Source organism: Eublepharis macularius, chromosome 12 (assembly GCF_028583425.1).
Source record: "Eublepharis macularius isolate TG4126 chromosome 12, MPM_Emac_v1.0, whole genome shotgun sequence".
Taxonomy (NCBI): Eukaryota; Metazoa; Chordata; class Lepidosauria; order Squamata; family Eublepharidae; genus Eublepharis; species Eublepharis macularius.
Window position 1 is genome coordinate 58781891 of NC_072801.1, and position 19395 is coordinate 58801285.

Genomic DNA, 19395 nt, shown 5'->3' on the forward strand with positions numbered 1-19395 from the left:
AGTCGAAGCTTTTCATGGTGTGGCAGTCAATAACATCCTATTAAGCCTCGGTTAAAGGAACAGGACATTTTTTTTCTCCAGGCTTAGAGACCCCCTACTCAGCATAGAGCTCACTGGGTAACCAGCAGCCTTCCTTTCTTAGCCTAATCTACCTCACAAGGTTGTTGTGAGGATCACATGGAGAAGGAGAGTACAATATACACTTCCAAAAATGGAAAGTGGGCAGGATAAAAACATATTCACTAATTAAAAACATAAGATTGCTTGTCCTGCATTGAGGTGCAATGAAAAACCTCTTAGATTTCTGCATATTGTGTCTTTAAGATCCAGAGGAGTAAATAGCAAAGAGTCCAGTAGCACCTTTAAGACTAACAGACTTTTTTGTAGCATAAGTTTTCCAGAGCCACAGCTCTCTTTGTCAGATGCAGGATGCATCTGACAAAGAGAGCTGTGGCTCTGGAAAGCTTATGCTACAATAAAATCGGTTAGTCTTAAAGGTGCTACTGGACTCTGCTATTTTGTGTCTTTATGGGAATTTTAAACAATTCTGGCAACCCAATATGAGCATGTGCAAAGTGTGTGGTGGAGGGATGATTAGTCAGTCTTGCTGGTCGATTTGGGGGGGGGGGGGAGGGGGATCAAAAGCAGCAGCAGTGTAATTCCTTTTATTAGGACCAGCTAAAATGTAAGAAAGTAGTGAACAAGCTTTTGAGTTCCACAGAGCACTTTTACAGACTGGATGTTCCAATTTAAAAATGTGGAGGAAGGAAAGGAAAGACTATTAAGACATAATTAGGAAAGACAGTGCTGTGTTTGAAACATAATGGGCTATTGGGGTTAGAGAAGTAAGAAACTGGTATTTTCCTTTGGAGAAGTGAAAACCCACAACACTTCAGATATGCAGTAATCAAACACTCAGTTCCTTTTATAAAGGGCATAACAGAAGTAAAGAAAAATTGTGTGGTCGCTATCATAGCAAAACTTGAGATTTTTAATCTACGTTTAGGTGGTTTGCAATCAAGGCAATTAGTTAAATGTTAACTTGTGTCTGGGGCTGCATACAACAGAATGGCTTGTCTCCTGCTATGGGTAATTATATATGAGTAAGCAGCCCTAACCTGGATAGCCCAGGTGAGCCTGATCTCATCAGATCCCAGAAGCCAAGCAGGGTCAGCCTTGGTTAGCAATTGGATGGGTTGTGCCCAAAGCATTGCCTCCTTTTTCTTTTTTGGGGGGGGGGTGAGGGGGAGAGAAGCAATGTGTTTGATTTTTTTAAGAGGAGAAAAACAGTAGGAAAGAAGGAGAATAAAGCACCTGCACCATTTAATAAATTAAAACTGGGTCCTATGTTGCAAGTTGGAGCTAAATTTCAGCCCTCTCAAGTTTGAAACAACTGCACCAAACAAGCTTCTTCAGACAGAACCTACATCTAAGTCCATCCCTTCTCTAACCTGTCACTGAAACTTGCAGGCCTTCCAAAGGTCTCAGGGCTCCTGATTTTCCAAATCCTAGTTTTAAACTTGCTTCAAGCTCAAACTAGGACCTGACTCTTTAGAAATGCTGTTGTTTAGTTTGGCCCTCAGACTTGTTAATTTCCCAGAAAAACTTCCACCCTTAGATTTCACCCATTCTCAGGGCTTTTTTTCTGGGAAAAGAGGTGGTGGAACTCAGTGGGTTGCCCTCAAAGAAAATGATCACATGGCTGGTGCCCCCACCCCCTGATCTCCAGACAGAGGGGAGTTGAGATTGCCCTCTGCGCCGGTCAATCTCAACTCCCCTCTGTCTGGAGATCAGGGGGCGGGGCCACCAGCCATGTGACCATTTTCAAGAGGTTCTGGAACTCCGTTCCCCCACGTTCCCCCTGAAAAAAAGCCCTGCCCATTCTCCTTCAGGAGGTGGGAAATGTTTTACACAGCTTCAAAATTCAGCTGTTTTGTTCCCAGCTTCAGGCCATGAGAGGATTACATGGAAAGGAGACCTTTTTCAAGTTGTAGGCTTTCCCATAACTTAAAGGGAACAGCTGCATCTGATAACATTCACGTTTCTCTTACAGGTACAGGAACCTTCTCAAGGGGCCAGAGCTAGCTAGGCCAACAGCCCAACCCTGTACAAAGAGAGAGGCACTTTAGCCTGCTGAATGGGCTCAGACATGCTTAAAGTTTGAATATAGGCTGTATCATATAATTGTCTTGGGCAAGGATCCATATTATGAGTTTGTAACAGTCCATTATTTTTATTCCTTCAGGGCACAAACTCTTGCAACAGCTTGTAGTTTCTTAACAGCCATCAGGAGACACACTCAGCAAGTTTGAAAAGCTGCAAACCAAATTAAGCCCCTTAAGCTCTGCTGAAACACAGAAGGCCAGTGATTGAGCCAAGCACACAATCACGACTTACAACACTTCCCATGTCCTAATCTCATCTGACGAAGAGAACTGTGATTCTCGAAAGCTTATGCTACAGTAAAGTTGGTTAGTCTTAAAGGTGCTACTGGACTCTTTTCGATCATGTCCTAATCTGACATTCTTAAACACTATGCCATCCTGGGTCTACTAGTATTCAGGGCATCCTATTAAGTTGATGGGAAGTAGATGATAGTAGAGTTTTTCACACAGTGCACAATTAATAGAGCATTCACTTCTACAAAAGTGCCGCTAGCTTAGTGTCAGTGGGAAAACCTGGGTTCAAAGACTAACTCAGCATCCAGGAGTACTTGCTTGTTAACTCTTCTTCCTTCCCACTTATCAAGACACTCCTGCCTTGTTTTGAGAACCCCAAATCCCACCTCTTTCAACTTCTTGCAGATTTCCAGCAGCAGACTTTTGGACCCTTAGCACTGGGCCCAGCTTGACTCGGCTATTGCATCAGCATGAGTCAGCACAACGGAGCACTATGGAGTATAGCACAGATCATGGAAAAGAGGAGGGGAAAATTTAACTCCGGAGTCTCAGTTTAGAACCTGTGGATATATCAGACATACTTCCACAGGACCTCAATTCTCACTGGGCTTCTTTTCTAACACAAAAGATCTCATCATTCCCCATCCAAGGAACCCAGAACAAAGAATGCTATCAGCAGTCCACAAATCTAGTTGTCAGACCACCAGTGGCAGCCATCACTCTTTTTGCTTTCCAGGACTTCTCCATTCCTCAATGCCCAGCAGAAATATTCCCTCCCTCAAGCTATTTGCCTAGCTCCTTCACAACTAGGATCACTAATTGCTTTAGGAAAAAAGTTCTATCCCTTTATTAGAAGCTTAATAGGCTGTTATTTACTTCATTTATCCAGGGCTTTTTTTCAGCAGGAACACGGTGAAACAGAGTTCCGGCACCTCTTGAAAATGGTCACATGGCTGGTGGCCCTGCCCCCTGATCTCCAGACAGAGGGGAGTTTAGATTGCCCTCTGTGCCGCTCTAGTGGCGCGAAGAGCAATCTAAACTCCCCTCTGTCTGGAGATCAGGGGGCGGGGCCACCGGCCATGTGACCATTTTAGTCAAGGGCGATTTAAACTTTTAAAAACAACCCCCTTGTTCCAGCTGACCCAAAGTGACATCATTGTGTGGTCCTGAGTTCCATCACTGAGTTCCACCACCTTTTTTCCCAGAAAAAAAGCCCTGCATTTATCCCATATTTCTCCCTAAAGCATCTTATATTGTTCTCTCTTTCTCCATTTTATCCTCACAATAACTGTGTGAGGTAGGTTAGACTGAGAGTGTGTGACTGGCCCAAGGTCACGCCGTGAGTTTCCATAGCTGAGCAGGGATTCGAACTTGGTTCTCCCAGACACTAGTCCAACACTTTAATCGCTACTACACCACGCTGGCTCTCTCATGTTATTCACCTACATTATGCCATGAAAAGTTTCAGCTGCTCATTTCCACACATGAAGCCTTTATTAAAGGGATAAGATCCCACTCAACAAAGTTAAAATGCTCATTTATTGTAATTCTTGGGTTTTTAACAATTTACCAAGAGAAAATAAATAAAAAAAAATTAAAGGGATAAGATATTTTTCTCCTGGCCTGTTGACGTCTTATCCATATCTGAGTTCTCTGGGCAACACTGAACACTGACTGGGTTACAAAATCAAACCAGGATGTGGCAACCCCTGACTGCAATTCTAAACATATTTATCAAGAATTAAGAAACCAGATGTGACTTAGGATACTTATGACCGTGGAAACAATGCTAAACACATCTACACAAAAATAAGTCTCGTTCACTGGGGCTTATCCCCAACAAATTGTTTTTAGGACTGACTTGTCAATCTCCCAATAATTTAATTTTAACTTAAAAGCAGCCACAGAGGGTTCCAGATTGGTTTTGGGAAGTGTGTCACTGGAGAGAGATGAATTTAACTCATTTCCCACTTGCCCTCCCATTTGTTTTATTTATATTATTTATAGTCCGCCTTCCTCACTGAGACTCCAGATGGATTATGTAAAATAAATCAATCTAATCAACAGGATGGGACATCCAATAAGCAATGAAATAGGATTAGGAGTGCAGAAATTTGAACTCATGCTGAAAATAAAGCGCAAGTATTAACATGACATGTTAAATTATGCAGAAATTTCATACCAGGGTAATACATTCAGTGACAGATAGTACCTTTTACACAGGCCTGGAGAAAAATGTTGTGTCCTTTAATAAATGCCTGAAGTGTGGAAATCAAAGGCTTCAGCTACCCAAGGTATTGCCAGGATATGAGCTTTTGAGAGTCAAAGCTCCCTTTGTCAGATACTTATGGTAAATAACATCCCATTAAGCCTCTATCAAAGGGATAGAACATTTATTTCCAGGCCTGTTGGCAACCCTATCCCCATTTCCCCAATCTAAATCTCTGCTGGAAGCTGCTATTAGACCCGGGGCAGGAGAAGTGCGGGATACCACCCATTGCAAACTTTTATTTTAAAACTTATATACTAGGGGATCTAATCACAGATCTCCTGTATCACATTTGACTTGTTGTTAAAGAACACTAACTTCAGAGGGGGGCTTTCAAATAAATTTGTTGAGTGTCACCACCCGCTCTTCACATTCCTTCAGCCCTACGATAGCAAGGCCCAAACATCATTTGTTTCTGGCAGAAAATGGGCACATGGGGCCTGCCTTGCATACTGGGATCCCATTCATATCATCGGGGGGGGGGGGGAGGGACCCTATTTTATTCCCAAAATTGCATATACACTCCCGTATCATGGTAAAGGATACCCATTTCACACACACGCCCTGCCTTTAGCCCTGCATGGAGTCTTTCACTGTCCTATTAAAGAACTAAAGGATTCAACTTTTTTTAAAAAAATAGCTTGTCACAGAGGTCACAAGGCTTGACTTGGCGAGTTTTGTCACCATGAGTAAGCATAATGTAGGGCCATAAAGTATGGGGAAGATCAAGAAAGGGAGACGGAGAGCTTTAACAAATAAGCTCACGAGGGGCATACTCTAGGAACATTGTGCCTCCTTTGGAACAGGAAACTGGATCCAACCGGATTTGCTGGCATCAGCTAGTTTTAAGCACACCGGGTGCTCACTATGTTCACGGGTCTAGATACTGACCTGTGGGGTGGCCATGTGAATCTGCTTCAGTAAAAGGCACCTTAAAAAGTTCTGTGGACTAGTCACCCCTTCCTCAGGTGCATGGAGTGAGAACCACAGTCCTCAGATCCAGAGGAGTTAGCCGTGTTAGTCTGTAGTAGCAAAATCAAAAAGAGTCCAGTAGCACCTTTAAGACTAACCAATTTTATTTTATTGTAGCATAAGCTTTCGAGAATCAAGTTCTCTTCATCAGATGCCTGATCCGAACTGGTCAAATACAGAAGAGGAGGGGAGGGGAAAGAACAGGACATATATCACAAGAAGACAGAATGCAATTAGTGTGAAGGCAATCAAAACATTCCTTTGCTTGTAAATGTAAACATCTCCTTTTGGTGTGGAGTCAGTTTGCCGCAGTGAAGGTATACAATTCCTATGTAGTATAAGCCCTCGATAACCACAGCTCTCCCTGCCAGCTGCATCTGACAAAGAGAACAGTCCTCAGACAAATGCATAAAAATGTCAGTGATGGTGCTTCTGGCGTTTCATGTCCTTTTGACCCTGCTATTCATAACTTTCTCTGTATATGTATATGTATATGTATATGTATATGTATATGTATATGTATATGTATATGTATATGTATATGTATATGTATATGTATATGTGCGGCGATCTTCATGAAGTGGGCTCCTCTTGCCCAGGAAAGCTCATATCCCTTTGAGATACTACAATAAAGTCCCAAATAGCATCGTCTTTGGACTTTGGATGGTTGAAATAAAACGACGATGAGCCTTGTGGAGCTGCCCCCTCCCATTACCGTCTGCTTTTGTAAACTGATCCATCAGCAAATCCTGGTACATAAGTCCTGGGGCGTGGAAGTTATTAATTGCTAATTAAAAGCCACTAACAGCACCTGCGGCTTGCTGAGTGACGGCTTTTCTCTCCCGCGGTCAGGACTATCGCTGTAATTAGACTCATTAACAGATGACATCTTTCGGGTTACAACCCCTAATCTCTTCACCCTTTTGTCTCCCAGAATGGGGATTTTGCTAACGATGGTCGTTTAAACTCGCACAGATCTTGTTTGGCTTCCAAGGTTTTAATCAGCAGTCAGCCACTAGATTTGCTGCATAGCTGATCTGCTGCTGGGAGGAGAGGCCACGAGGCCTTCCGCTCAGCCTACGTGCTGTTTCCAGCGTACCAATTACTCAAGAGAGGAAAAGCCGTGTGCTTGCTCACCCTGGTCAGCAGAGAAGTGGTGGAAGAAACACACAAGTGGGCATTCCCAGAATCACTTATAGCAGGGGTGGGCAATTGTTTTGGCTCGGGGGCCACTTTGTGGGAGTGGAGGTTAGCGGAGGGCTGCACCTTTTAAAATGATTGCATTCATTAGTTAACTGCATTTCAGAAAAGGTATAAATTGTATCATAAAAATCAATAAATATAAATTAAATAAAATAGTGGTAGTTTTATTCAATTTATTTATTGTGCTAATTTCATATCATCTATAGCTGCAAATCTCGGTTCAAGGTGGATTTTTCTGACTGTCTTGGCGGGCCACAAAAAACTCTGTAGCGGGCCGCATGTGGCCCGTGGGCCGCAATTTGCCCACCCCTGACTTATAGGATTGCCAACTTTTAAAACGGCCCTTTACACTGTCCCGTTAAAATGGACTTGATCTGCCACAATGCTCCTATGTTTTTCAGCTCCATCCCATGAAAATCTTCAGCTGCCCATTTTTCCACATTAAAGCTCTGTTAAACGGAGAGGATGTTTTATTCTGGCCAGTTAGCAACCTTATTAGGCCTATTCACACTGGGCCACGTTATTTTGTTTATTGGCATTACTGGGGGAACCCAGTATATAGAATAAAGCAGCTGTAGTGAAGGCGAGAGGCCAGGCTTCTTTCCAAGTCACACAACAATGGGCTACAAAAGCAACCCCATCATGGCCACTCCCCCCCCCCCCCGAGTTCTCTCATCTTTAAGGGCCAATAGATACTCTCCAGAAGGCTGGCTTTAGTCATGTGGCCACAGCTGTCAGATCTTTGAACAGTGTATATACCGATGAGTCAGTGTGTGATTTAACATCTACTGATTTGTAGATTACGTTGTCCAGATCATTGAACTGAACAGAATCCCTTGTCTAGGAATACATTAAAAAGTAAAAACAATGAACAGTGTATAGACAGTGGCTCTGCTTATTAACGGCAACCAGCCAATCCCACAACTGTGATGAGACAAAACAACTTTTGAGACAGGGCTGAGAATCTCAGCAACAATTTTTTGAATATTAAGCCCCGTCAAGAAGTTCATTGTGTTGGGTGCTTTAAAATACTTACGCAAGATCAGAGTGACAGAAGAAACCACAAGACCACAGAGACAGAAAAACAAACCCAGGTTAACTGTAAGTGGAAGAAGAGGGGTAATGCAGTACAGACCCCCTCTGCAAATGGGACACAGGATTTGTAGAAAGAGTATTTTATTGAATTGACACATCCCTGGAAAAATATATTTACATCCCATCCTTTCCTCCAAAGGGCTCATAATACAGAGGTCATCTCCTTTAACCTTCACAACAATCCAATTGGTAGATAAGGCTGAAAAACAGTGGCTGACATGAAGTCGCAAAGCAAGTTTTATGTCTCAAAAAGGACTGGAACTTCTCTCTCACTGGCCCAAGTGCAAAACATTAACTTCTGCGGCCCCACACTCTCAAGAATAAAAAGGAAGTTTCACATCAGTCCTACTGCGGTCACAGCAGAGAGCAAATTGGTAGGGTGTCAAGTTATTTTCTTTCTCAACAGGAAAGCAGGCACATCAGTCTGTAGAGCTGAGGGTGTTCTCTAGTCTCCCTCTACCCATTGGAGAAATGGTATAGTTTAGCATAGCAACCTGTAACAGGCAACAACAAGAACTGAGACAGGAAGGTACATTCAGATTCAAAGATACTGTCCTGGTAGGGCAAACACACACGCACGTATTCAAAACAGTTGACAGCTTTTGCAAGTCAATCTAAAGATCTCTCTACAGGGATTGGTGGGGGAAAGATTCTCCAGCCAGAAGGTTAAGAATGGGATATCTGTGCCTGGCCAGCAGAACCCATCCCACCTGCCTCATCTACAGTTAAAGGATCTTGGGTAGCAGGCAGAGGGAAAGGCCTTTCTCTGCCAAAGACCCTGGAGAGTTGCTACTTGTCAGAGGAAATGATGGCTGATTCCGCATACATTGGATAATGCACTTTCAATGCACTTTATCAATTGTTTGTGGTGGATTTTTTGTTCCGCACATGAAAAAATCCGTTCCAAATGATCTATAAAGAGGATTGGAAGTGCATTATCCAACGTGTGCGGAATCAGCCGATATTATGCTTCTAGGACCAATGGACCCAGTACAAGGCAGCTATCCTCTGCTCATAGGAGGTGCTCCAGTCTCAGGGCTGAGGAGGAGTGTTGAGGCAGCTCATGTCCATTCATGATTTGGGCAAAGATAGCTTTGGCCATTTATACATAATCCCTAGAGCTGGAGAAAGAAAACACTATGTCTTGGACTTCCTGCTTTGGAAGAACTGGGAAATAAAACCATCGCAGACCATTGCCAACCAAATGGGCCTTTATCCTTCTACATTAAAATTATTTGTACAATCAATAAATTGAGAGCTGCCCTAGAAGCTATTTGGAGAAGAGACTTTTGTAGAATATAAATCTATGAAAGTAAAAGCAACAGAGCAGATGGTCAGCATCTATAAAAGGTTTGTGGTGAGGAGCTCATGTATGAAAAATATGGTGAGTCTGCCCCCTGTTGGAAAACAGCTAGAAACATTTGATTTTTCTTCTAGCCAGAGAAATGACCTGTGCCCAATTTAACGGAAATCAAAAACATCCTTAAACGACACAAATTTGAATCAGTTAATGGCTATTAAGGGCACCTGAGGAAAAACAGGCCTACTATGGTCTATGCAAATGACCATAGAGTCTGACCTCCACCAAAAGTTCATAATATTTTTATTTATGCCCACTTTACTGGCTTCCAGTTAGCTTCTGAGTCCAATTCAAAGTGCTAGTCTTGACCCTGAAATCCTCAAGTGGTCTGGGGCCAAGCCATCTTGAGAACTACTTTCTCCCTGCCCATTCACATGGATAATTTTTTTAAAAGACCCTCCATCATTTTCCTTTACTATCTGAGATTCTCCCTACACAAGACTTCTTACGTGGGGACAATCAAGTGACTTACTTTCTATGTGGTTGTATATTCAAGTGTACTCTGTCTCCCTAGCAGTGCATGTGTATCCACAATGGGAGAAGAAGTGTAAGATTTTTCACCTGAGCACCCGTGTAAGATGTCTTGTGTAGAGACTCTGAGCTGTGGTGGGTACTTTATCTGAGGTAAGGTCTTTTGAGTAGCAGCATCTAAAATGTGGAAATCCCACCCATGAGAGATTTGCCTGGCTTCCCCACTGTGTTTTACACAGCAAGTTAAAACTTTACTCACAGGGCCTGTGAGAAAGGGGAAATATGTAACTGAGGGCCAAACTACAAGTGACGAATGACACAGGTTGGACACTTGTCAGCTTCCCTCAAGTTTTGATGGTAAAGGTAGGCAGCTTGGTAGAATGTTGGACAAGTGACAGTTGAAAAGTCCATTGGACAGCAGTCGGAGAGCCAAGCTGCAAGGCCAAGGTGCCTACATTTCCCATCAAAACTTGAGGGAAGCTGACAAGTGTCCAACCTGTGTTCTATTGGTATTTGCTCTGTAATTGTGTTGTTATGCTGACTTTAAAGGCAGGTTGTGTTTATCTTGATGAAGGGATTTAAGTCCAGTGGCACCTGAGAAACCAACAAAATTTTTAGAGTGCAAGTTTTTGAGAGTCAAAGCTCCCTTCTTCAGACACATTTCTTGATGAAGGCCATTTTATAGATCATTTGATAAGGCTCCCTGTATTTTTAACAAACAAACATTCGCTACTCACCCAGCCCCCCTGTTGCTGGATCCAGGCAGCCAAGTGGTCCCGCAAGAAGGCCATGGCCCAATCCAACACACTCTGGAAACAACTGGAACTAGACTGGAGTTGCAGAAAAAAAAAGTGTTCGAGAAGCAGTAGTATGATTTAAAGACAAAAGTGTCAGTGTGGCGTAGTGGATAGAGTATTCCATTTGGACCAGGGGAACCCCAGGGTTTGAATCCCTGTTCTGCTGTGGAGCCCACTGGATGGTGGAAGTGATCTCTCTCTTGTCATAATATATCTCACAGGTTTGTTATGAGAGGAAAAATGGGATCCATTTTATGCCATCCTGAAGCTCCTTGGAAGAAGAGGGGAATATAAATTTGAGGGATTCACAAAAGAGAGCAGTAAGAAAAACAGAGGTGTGCAGTGTGTAACATTTCACCCAGGACATAGCATTGCAGTCTGTTGTTTAATTATCCCCCATCCAAATGGATACCGCTCCCCACGGTTAATTTCTACACTGAAAGGAGCATTGAGGGAAACAAAGCATGCAGAGAATGATTAACTTTAGAAGGGGCCTCCAAGGAGCAAGAGACCCATCTCCTCCTAGCAGCTTCACAAAAATCAAGAGAAAATAATTGCTGATCCCAGCAATTCCTGACAGAGACAGGTTGCAAACGACCACTAAGCAAGCAGGACAGATAACCAGGACTTCCAAAATCCTAAACCAAGCAGGGGAAACCTCCTCAAAGGGTGACCTTTTCTCTAAGCACTGGCTAGCAAAGAGTTTCACCCTCCTGCCCATTTATTTATTTGATTACTTTTGTATTTCACTCTCCCTTCAGGGAGTTCAAGGTTACATGAGGTTTCCCTACTTTTATCCTTACAACAGCCCTGTGAGGAAGGACAATACTTGATCTATGAATACTTGATCCATCCATGAGTTGCCCAGCTGAGTAGGACCAAATGCAGCACTCTATCACTACATGAGCTCTTGCACACCTAGCTATCAAACTCTTAATCTACTTCTACAAGTCAGGATGATGAAAGAGACAGACACATTCCAAAATCCATACGGTAATCCATTTCAGTATAAAGCAACACTGCCCCCCTGACAGTGCAGACATTCTGTTTCCTGGGTCCTCCTCCTGCCTCTTTATTTTTACCTGGGCAATGACTCTGTATGCAAAGTAGAAGAAGACGACAATCCGGCCCCAGTTGATCCCACTGGCAAACATAGTCTCAGAGACCTCGGCCAAGACTTTGAGTGGGTTGTTCCCAATGACACATTGGACCATACTGCAAGGAGAGAGTGGTATCAATATACAGAACAGGCATCCTGGGGGAAATTGGCAAAGTTCACTGTATGTGAGAGACCGATTGGGACGGGCGAATTGTAGCCTTGCCAGGTCTGTTTTTATTTTCACTCAAATCCACATGCTCCACCATGTACATTTACAAAGCAAGAGTGCAGGCTCAGGTTCCGTGTCAGATTGGTTGGTCCTAATAAGAAGGTATTACGTGGATTTCATTGTTGTTTTGGGGATTTTACGTGGCTGTACAACTGTTTCAGGTTCTCCTCACCTTAAAAGCTTATGTAATCTGTGTTAGGTGACCTTAAGAAATGTCTTGTTGGAGCATATCAAGAGCCACCCAATCTAGCATTCTTTGTTGGGATTCCTGCAAATAAACATTGGCTGGGGGGTGGGTGGGTTTCCACTGGAAACTGGCCAGTTGCCTGTGTAAGGCCAACTATCTTATAACAAGGCAGGCCATTGGTCCATTTTGCTCAGTATTGTTTATTCTGGCGGACAGGGAATCACTAGAGTTTCAGGTAAAGATCTTTCTTGTTCTTTAACTAGAAATGCTAGGGACTGAACTCAGGATCTGCTGCCTGCAAAAGAGGCTCTCTGCTCCTGTGCCTCTGCTTCTTCCATGAGCATCTTGTTCACCCCATAAAACAGACCCACTCACCTAGAGATTTCTGGATTATTGCTGAGTTCTTGCCATAGGTGGAGCATGAATTCTCGCAGTGAGGTGACCTGGGCAGAATCTGGCACATTCTCTCTAGCCATCAACATGTCTTCCCTGCTCAGTTGCTCCACCAAGGCCCTCTGGGGATGATCACCTGCAAGTTGCTGAAACAGAGATCTGATAAACCTGTTTTTTAAAAAAGGACAGAAGCATGTTAAAAGGGGGTGTCCTTAAGTAATTAGAGAAAGGGGAGACCTAGTGGGGATTCTAGATTACCACCCTCTGAGTGGGAGATAAACAAGACTTGAGATTCTCTGAGTACAGATCTAGTTTGCAGAATGGGGTGTTTGGAGGGGGGGGGCTGACAGTCCCCTGGATACTTGGGAAGGGCTAAGGCAGCAAGGTCTGATGGGGAAAAGAGGTTTGGAGATGTAAGAGCTTCTTAATCATGCTCATGGAATGAGAGTACCAATCTCACCTACCCAAAGAGCAGGGCCCTTCCAATTCGAAGGATGTATGAAAGGTTGTCAGGAGCCCCTGGGCAAGAAACACACAGAAGACAGGATTAGTTCTGCAGCTCCCAAGATTCTATACTCCCTCTTGCGTTAACCCCTCAATTTGTACTCCCCTCTTCTTTGTCTGAGATCAGAGAAATCTACATTCCTTTTATTGTGCCACACACAATGATCTTGGAACTGAACCAATTCAATCACCCCCCTCTCCAACACAATGTAACATAGTGAAATTGTTTTATAGATGTTGCAATTTTTCAGGCAGGGTGTTTATTTTCTGGGGAACAGGAAAAAATAACACACAGGAAGCTGCCTTATCTTGCACCAAGCTAACTCAATACTGCCTGCTGTAGTGATTTTCTAAGGTCTTTGGACAGAAAAGACCAGGGCTTTTTTTCACCAGGAACACGGTGGAACGGCATTCCGGCACCTCTTAAAATGGTCACATGGCTGGTGGCCCCGCGCCTGATCTCCAGACAGAGGGGAGTTTAGATTGCCCTCCGTGCTCTGAGCGGTGCGGAGGGCAATCTAAACTCCCCTCTGTCTGGAGATCAGGGGACGGGGCCACTGGCTATGTGACCATTTTTGCCAAGGGCAATTTAAACTTTAAAAAACTCCCCCCTTGTTCCAGCTGACCCAAAGTGATGTCATTGTGCAGTCTTGAGTTCCACCACCTCTCTTCCCAGAAAAAAAAGCCCTGGAAAGGACTTTTCAACACCCTGATCAACTTTAACAGGAGATGCCAGGAACTGAATTTGGGACCTTCTGCGTGCAAAGCACTTGCTCTAGCACTAAGCACAGTTCCTCTTCTCTTGCTGGATTGCTGTTGAGGAGCAAAATGGGACCCAGTTTGGCAGCTTGTTTTTCTGGCAAAGTATGATCTGTCGTGTGTACGGGATGGGAGGTGCCCTCAAAGTCATAGTTGACTTATGTCCAGAGGAGTTAGCCGTGTTAGTCTGTAGCAGCAAAATCAAAAAAAGTCCAGCAGCACCTTTAAGACTAACCAATTTTATTGTAGCATAAGCTTTCGAGAATCACAGTTCTCTTTGTCAGATGCATGGAGGGCAGAAAGAAACTGGTCAAATATAGAGGAGGAGAGGGGAGGGGAGGAGGAGAGGAGGGATGTAAACAACTCCTTTGATATGGAGATGCAAACAGCTCCTTTTGATGTGGGGATCAGTTTGCTTGTGTAAAGGTTCAAAGGAGTTTGCCGTGTTAGTCTGTAGTAGCAAAAACAAAAAGAGTCCAGCTGCACCTCCAAGACCATACAATTCCACTGCAGCACAAGCCTTCGATAAGTTGACTTATGGTGACCCCTGGTGGAGTTCTCAAGGTAAGAAACTATCAGAGGTGGTTTGCTATTGCCTGCTCCCATCCAATTACTAACCCGGGCCAACCCTGTTTAGCTTCTGAGATCTGACAAGATCCGGCTCACCTGGGTCATTCAGGCAAGCCATAATTTGTCATACTTGGAATATAAACTTCACAACTTGGTTATTATGTGCAGAATTCTGAAAATCAGAATACACGGGTGCTGGGGTGCCAACAGGCCTGGAGAAAGATGTCTCATCCATTTAATAGAGGTTTAACAGGAAATTCCCAGAATTTCTTCTATTGGATTTTTGGCCCAACTCTGTGTTAGATAGGAATACCAGAACTCTTGTCTCAATATTAGTTGCCTCTGCTCGTCTGGTCATTGCTGGGAATTGGAAATCCCTCAAAGGCCCATTGCTAAAAAAATGGTATCAGAAAATTTGGGAGCAATATCTGATGGGTAGGATTATGCATAATCCGGTTTTTGGGAACTTGCATATGGCAGTCCCTTTATTTGAATATGATGAGATCTGGAAACCAATTTTAGATGTTTTAAATGCCAAAGAAGTAATTCCCCCCACGCAACAAAGTTAAAAAGCTCATTTATTGTAATTCTTGGGTTTTTAACAATTTGCCAAGAGTGGTTTTGATAATGTCTTTTATGGCTTAGTTTTAATCCCTTTCTTGTTTGTACAGTATGGTTTTATCATTTCTTGTATTAAATTTGGATAAATATATTTTTTTAAAAATTAAATTAAAAAACAAAATAAAAAACAGGATGTTATTCACTGCCACGTCATGAAAGCTACAGGTGCTAGTTTCCACACATTAAACCTCTTTTAAACGGAAAGGCTATTTTTCTCCATGCAACTCTTACAGATGTTGGTCTGCAATGATTACATGGTAGAGACCATAGCAAGAGCCGTGACCCATCCATATGTATATCTCCATTGCAATATAATTGCATATATAATTGTAACTGTAATTTGGATGTTTTTAGAATTGTTAATTATAACAACTGTTTTATATATTTTAACCTTTACGTATTTTGTAATCCGCCCTGAGCTGGAAATGTGGGGAGGGCGGAATAAAAATTGAAAGTAAACAAATAAATAAGGACAATAAAAAAGGGAGAACCCTGCATGAGAAGGATAAACAAAGAGGTTGGAACAAAACAAGTAAATTAAATATAATTACAAACATAATAAAAAATAATAAAAGACTGGTATATAATGTAACCAAACAAACTAAAGTACAAAACGGTGATTAAAAACAGTAACAGTGTTGTTATAGTAGCAGTCTGGATCTCGGCAGCAATTGCCAAAAACAATGGCAATGTACCACATGCATGACAGTTAGAGTTTCCAACAGGCTTGGACAAAACTGGCCTGTCCCTTTAATAAAGACTTAATACATAAAAATGGGCACCTGGAGCTTTTCATAGCATGGAGGTAAATTACATCTCTGGGTTAGTTACCAGGAGATGTAATTTAGTTCCATTAGGCCTCTATTAAAGGCAAAGGACCTTTTTTTCCTCTCCAGGTAGATGACAACTCTAAATCTGCATAACCAGATAACCTCAGGGACAGGAAAATATCACACAATGAGACCCTAAGGGCCGATCCAAACATTACAACATTCTTGCACAAAAGCTGCAAATACACATGTTGATAGATGCTGGTGCAGTGGGTCTGTGGCTCAGTGTCACAGCATGCACTGTGCGTGAAGAAAGAACCTGCATTAGTCCCTGGCACCCCCTCATTTAAAATAGCAGGGCACTGGAAAATGCCTCTCCTGAGCACTTTGCCAGTGGCTGCCAGGCAAAAAATTTGTAACATCCTGCCTGACAAAGATCTCTGGGGAGTTTGAATGCTGGGCAGTGTTTTGTTCTCATTTGGTTGGTTCTAGTAAAGGGTATTAACATGGATTTTTTTTTAAGGTGAGTAGCCATGATGGTTTGCAGTAGAACAGCAGGATTTGAGTCCAGTGGTACCTCAAGAGACCAGCAGGATTTTCAGGGTAATGAGCTTTCAAGAGTCAAAGCTCCTTTCTTCAGATACTAGAAGGAATGGAAGCTGGGCTCAGCGTTCTCTATTCCTACTTGTATCTAAAGAAGGGAGCTCTGACTCTCGAAGATGCATTTCATTCTTGTATTTTGCGCAGCCCGATATGGCTGTACAATTTTTTCGACTGGGATCCGTGGCCTGTCTAGTGTCACATGTTCACAGTCTAAGAGTGGGAGCAGGAAAGTCCCCTATTCTGACAAAACGTGAACCAGCATCTTTTAGGATCAGCCCCCCCTCCCCCATTATGAACATACCACCGCCCCGTCCCAGTAGTCCAAAGAATTCCTGCAATGGACGCACCGAAGCCCTCTAAAAACACGACCTTAACGCGATGTACCGAAGATCGTCTCAAATTTAAGCACAACTTAAGATCAGCATCACGTATGCACAAGCGACGTTTCTCCGCGGCAACTGCAGAACAGGCGACGCTGCTGCTCACAACTCGCTCGGACAACAGAGAAAGTTGGAAGAATCTCTTTCCAAACTCAGTTTCGGGTGGGCAGCCGTGTTGGGCTGCAGTGGAAGAGCAAGATTCGGGTCCCGGAGAACCTTTGAGAGCATCTAGATTTCCAGGGGATGCGCTTCCCTTGGAAATCTAGTTGGTGCTCCGGGCCCCGGATCTTGCTCTCCAAAGTTAGCCGCGGGTTCGAATCCGCCGGAGTCCTTTTGGCTCGGTAGGTAAACCGCAGCCCGAGCCGCCACACCGCAGCTCGCGGCCTCCTCCAAGCGCCGTCCTACCTGGCCCCGCGGAGGATGGAAGGCGCTGCAGGCTGGGCGCTGCCTCGGCAGCCATCCCGGACGCCGGGCCGGCGGCTCTTCTCAGAAGCGCCTCCCCTCGACCGAAGAGCGCGCCGGCGCCGGCAGCCCGCCAGGAGGCCGGCCTGCTCTGCAGGAGGGAAGGGGGCTCCAGAGGGCCGGCGAAGGGCGCGGGCGGCGAGAACGAAGCGCGCTCTTGCCCGGAGAGCCACACCGGACCGTCAGCAGGGAGCCGAGCGGCGGCGACCGGGCAGATGGCGCTGGGCAACCAGCAGGGCAGCCCGATGGAGAGTGTCACAGGGGCCTTAGAAGGCTGTGATTTCGATAGCGCTGGGGCTGGGAAAGGGAGAGCTCGGAAAGCCGCGAGTCGCCAGCCCAGAGAACGGAAAGAAGCCGGAGAGGGAGAAGTTCCCCAGCAGGGTGAGACGGGGAAAGAACCTCCAGAGGTCCCGGGACGTCTCTGCGTGAGTCACCGCGCGCCACCTGTCCCTCCTTAATCTGTCTCCAAGACAGCACGCAGGGAGGAGTGGGAACGTGACGCCGGCTGGAGACAAAGCAAGTTTCGCGGTGGACTTTGCGCTCGCTCAGCGCCGTGTGGAGCCCGGGCTGGGGCCCCATCGTCCCGGAGGACAGATGTCCAGACCAGAGACTCACGCAGAAGCCCGAGGGTCAGGCTCCGAAAACATGCACGCTCAAACCAAAGTTTCCTGGCAAAGAGAGTGAACTGGTTCATTTTAATTCCAGAAACAAACCAGACGTTACGAATTCCACGTGTTTATTTGCTACACTTTAAAGTTATAGTTATCCATTATCTGTGCGAAGGGGACTGAAAACGATGGGGGAGGCAGAAGCTGCTTCTCTCCGCTGCGGTCACCAGCACAAAAAGGCTGCGGTGCACCAGGAGGCACAAAGCTCTGTCGTCATGTGTGATACAGTTCTTGTTCCATCCACCAACAAACAGAAAGACTTTGTAATGGGGCAGGGGGGCACCCTGCATTGAACACATTTATTTAGTCATGTTGACACATGGAGAACACAAGGCAGGTGGAACTCTACACAAGAAATCTTACATGGGGACACTGAAGTGACTTGCTTTCTGTGTGGTCTTATATTCAATGTCTCCCTAGCAGTGCATGTGTATCCACAATGGGAGAACAAGTGTAAGATCTTTCACTTGACTGTCCCTGTGCAGAGGGGTTAGTTTCTCTGCAACAGGGTTGTGTGCTAGAAAATGTAAACATGCCAAGAAAAGTTGGCGCACAACTGGCGGTTGGCGCACAACTGATGCTCGTTCTGCTGGGCATGGGAAATGCAAAGATGCCCCCGCTGAGCCCTGAAGCCTCTTGAATGTCACTGCTTTGAGACTTCAGCTACAGCAGACCGGGTTGCAAACACAACCAAGTCATAGGATAAACTACACTTATTGTTAGGAAGTTGTGTCCTGTCCCCATCCCCCCACTAGACTTCTTTGCTGTTCGAGGGTGAAAAGGCCCTGCTTTATAGCCCCAGCAGAATTTCAGACAGCAGGTGGGTAGGAAGGCAATACTATCGTGGAATGCCCCCCCCCAAACCTAATGGAAGTAGGAAATCAAGGCAAAAAGTTCTGAGCCCCCCCCCCGCTGTGCTTCCTTTCTGTGGGCAGTGAAGCCTTAATACCACTTTTTCAGTTTCTCTCTTAAAATACATGGTTTACTGGCAACCCCAGCTGATAGTCTTTTCCTTTGGGAAATTGTAAGAACTGTAAGAGGCTGAAAGCTGCCCTGGCTGAGGTGTAAGGCGTGTGTTAAATATTTCAATTAATTCAGTTTTGGCATGCCTCTTGGGACTCTGCAGCATTGAGAAATCTCTTAGCAATGGTAGATAGGAGCAGAGAAAACAATATTGCAAAGGAAAAGTCATGTTTGAAGCCCCAGTTACTGACTGCTCACCTGGCCTCTTTTCCACCTTTAGTAAACTACAACCAATCTATTCAAACTTTTAAAAAAACACTGACGTAGAAAACCTCTCTGCCCCACTGCCCCTGGCCAATTAAATTCTGCCAGGCAGAGTGGTAAGCTGCAGTACTGCAGCCCAACCTCTGCTCACAACCTGAGTTCGATCCTGGCGGAAGCTGGGTTCAGATAGCCAGCTCAAGGTCCATCCTTCCAAGGTCGGTAAAGTGAGTACCCAGTTTCCTGGAGGTAAAGTGTAGATGACTGGGGAAGGGAAGGCAATGGCAAACCACCCCATAACAAAAGTCTGCCAAGAAAACATTGTGATGCAACGTCCTCCCATGGGTCAGTAATGAGCCA

The 19395-nt window shown here is 44.6% G+C and overlaps 1 protein-coding gene across 2 annotated transcripts; it reads right to left on the bottom strand.

Annotated features, from left to right (window-relative positions):
* Positions 1-8043: 8043 nt before the first annotated feature.
* On the bottom strand, positions 8044-17161 carry LOC129340239 (apoptosis regulator BAX-like). 2 transcript variants are annotated; one of them, XM_054994909.1, is made up of 6 exons: positions 17087-17161; positions 12939-12993; positions 12457-12642; positions 11649-11781; positions 10507-10599; positions 8044-8394 (listed from the first exon to the last, which is right to left on the bottom strand). In XM_054994909.1, the coding sequence occupies exons 1-6, from the start codon at positions 17139-17141 to the stop codon at positions 8338-8340; spliced, it is 579 nt and encodes a 192-aa protein (XP_054850884.1). In that variant the 5' UTR covers positions 17142-17161; the 3' UTR covers positions 8044-8337. The 2 variants fall into 2 exon arrangements, with proteins under 2 accessions (XP_054850884.1, XP_054850883.1); XM_054994908.1 differs by having other exon boundaries at positions 8044-8432.
* Positions 17162-19395: the final 2234 nt, after the last annotated feature.

Coding starts and splice junctions, on each gene's coding strand:
- LOC129340239 (XM_054994908.1), bottom strand. CDS start 17,141: ATGGCTGCCGAGGCAGCGCCCAGCCTGCAGCGCCTTCCATCCTCCGCG. Junction 12,643..12,938: donor GGAAGGGCCCTGCTCTTTGG/GTAGGTGAGATT, acceptor TTTAAAAAACAG/GTTTATCAGATCTCTGTTTC. Junction 8,433..10,506: donor TCCAGCAACAGGGGGGCTGG/GTGAGTAGCGAA, acceptor TGCCTGTTACAG/GTTGCTATGCTAAACTATAC.